Consider the following 2,022-nt stretch of genomic DNA (forward strand, 5'->3'; position numbering starts at 1 on the left):
ACATTTAGTACCAATTTTTATTTTGAGTTAAAATTTAATTTTAATTTTTATAAATTTAAAAATTATTTTTTTAATTGTTTAATTGATTTTTTCATCTAAATAATTTTTCAAATTTTATAAAAAGTTGATTATTATTATTTTTTTATTTTAGGATTTTAAAACTCCGAAAACCTTTTTACCTTTCCACACAGTTCATCCATCCATATTTCTTGAGACCAAATGGCCATATAAAACGAAACTTCCTATCCTCGATCTCATCAAAGAAATCGTTTTACACGAACCATTAAAACATCAGAAAATCATATGGCCTTGTTGTGTATTCTACTCCAAAACTAGGAAAGGGGAAAAAATGAAAACGTAAAAAAAAAACCCCCAAATATGAAATATGAACAAAACGGAAGATTAAGAAGTAAAATAGTCTCTCCTTCATCTCGCATGTCTTAAGCTCCGAAGTTGTGGCAGCAACTTACTTCACAAAAGCTTCCATTCTGCGACATGTGGACAGAATCAGGAGCTGGTTAGTCAACGTGAGACATTAGCCATCATCTACACCCTTCCTCCATATTTGTAATCGCCATGGAAACAGTGAGTGAAGCTAGTTTGCAGGCTGAAGTTTTCTCCAATGGAGTTTTACCTAGAAACCTACAGGAAACACAATGTTGGCGTGGAACAAACAAGAGGGTTTTTTCCCGACACCAAATCCAGAGACCAACAATGTTCCGACATCGATTGAGACAGAGCTAAGATCACCAACACAGAATAAGCGTTTCCAAGAACCCATACTGGATCTGTAGAAGATCGTTCCATCTTCTAAAGCTACACAAACAATACGCATACGGATCGAAGAAACAGAAAAGGGAACTTCAGCATAAGTTACCTGGAATTTCCTTGCCGGGGGAAGACGGAGGAGCCAAGGCGTAACAGAGGACGGACCTTCCGGCCATGGAGATGGCGGATACGATCCCGGCGACATAGAAGACCATGATCAAACCCAGAACCCAAGGCATCAACAGAAACCCTATGAAGAAAGTCACAGATCCGCAGAACATCAGAGCCACCGATATCCCTAGCAGCAGCGATGCAAATCCCGCCGGAGAAATCTGGTTCGTCGCCGATGACGACGGCGGCGGACGTCTTCCCGTCAGCTGATTTGGGCTTTCCGGCAACTGATCGGGAAACGTCATGGGCATCGGCGGAGACCGGAGGAGACTCAGGACAAGAGCCGAGAGCTCGTAGAAAACCCTAGATTGCTGATCTCGCTGGTGCTGTTGCCTTCTCATCTTCAATGGAATACCCAATAATTTTCTCTGGAGAATTCCGAAAGAAGAAATCTTTGTATATAAGACTTGGATTTTAAGTTAAATCTTCGCCAAAATCGAGGCAAATGGATAAACTGGGGTGACAGAGACCCGTCTAGATTTATCCAAAGCCGCCGATTGATTGGATACAGATTTAATGTTCCTTGCCAAATGGGGGAAGTTGGATACCGGGAAAATGTCTGTTTGTGTCTCGGGAAAATTAAAAAGGAAATCACAACTGGGGCAGGGGAAGGCAGATATCAAAATCCTTCGCCGTTTTCTCTGTTTCCCCCTTGTCCTTGGTTGTCACTTTGTAATGAGAAACAGAAAAACGGGAAAACGGCTGGGATAAAAATGGAGAAAACAGTGGAAGTATCCAAAATTTATAATTTACAATTTCTCATTTTAATATTTTGATTTTATATACATTTCCTTACCCAAAACAAATGATTTTATAAAATGGATATATTTATTTCTTTTAATATATCCTGTATTATAAATATATAGTTTTTTATTCTTTCCAAACATTGATGATCGAATGACGTGATATTTGTAACCATTTATTCTTATACCAAGATAATCTCTAACTTTCAAAATATTTGTGTGCTGCGTAAAACGAATAAATAATTTGAAATTAGTTGGTTTAAAGTATTGATTAGTTCATAATTTTAAAATTAATGATAACGTAAATCATTCTTTCATACAAGATATCTATATAGTCACT

General features: G+C 37.7%; 1 protein-coding gene across 2 annotated transcripts; it reads right to left on the bottom strand.

Annotated features, from left to right (window-relative positions):
* Positions 1 to 220: 220 nt before the first annotated feature.
* Positions 221 to 1,630, bottom strand: LOC104809188. 2 transcript variants are annotated; one of them, XM_010535074.1, is made up of 2 exons: positions 878 to 1,630; positions 221 to 488 (listed from the first exon to the last, which is right to left on the bottom strand). In XM_010535074.1, the coding sequence occupies exons 1-2, from the start codon at positions 1,278 to 1,280 to the stop codon at positions 472 to 474; spliced, it is 420 nt and encodes a 139-aa protein (XP_010533376.1). In that variant the 5' UTR covers positions 1,281 to 1,630; the 3' UTR covers positions 221 to 471. The 2 variants fall into 2 exon arrangements, with proteins under 2 accessions (XP_010533376.1, XP_010533377.1); XM_010535075.1 differs by having other exon boundaries at positions 221 to 642; positions 878 to 1,629.
* Between the last annotated feature and the right edge of the window lie 392 nt (positions 1,631 to 2,022).

This window comes from Tarenaya hassleriana, unplaced genomic scaffold, assembly GCF_000463585.1.
Source record: "Tarenaya hassleriana unplaced genomic scaffold, ASM46358v1 Cleome1596, whole genome shotgun sequence".
In the NCBI taxonomy this organism is placed as follows: Eukaryota; Viridiplantae; Streptophyta; class Magnoliopsida; order Brassicales; family Cleomaceae; genus Tarenaya; species Tarenaya hassleriana.

What these genes read in the sequence shown, in the direction of transcription:
- LOC104809188 (XM_010535074.1), bottom strand. Translation starts at nt 1,280, where the DNA reads ATGAGAAGGCAACAGCACCAGCGAGATCAGCAATCTAGGGTTTTCTAC.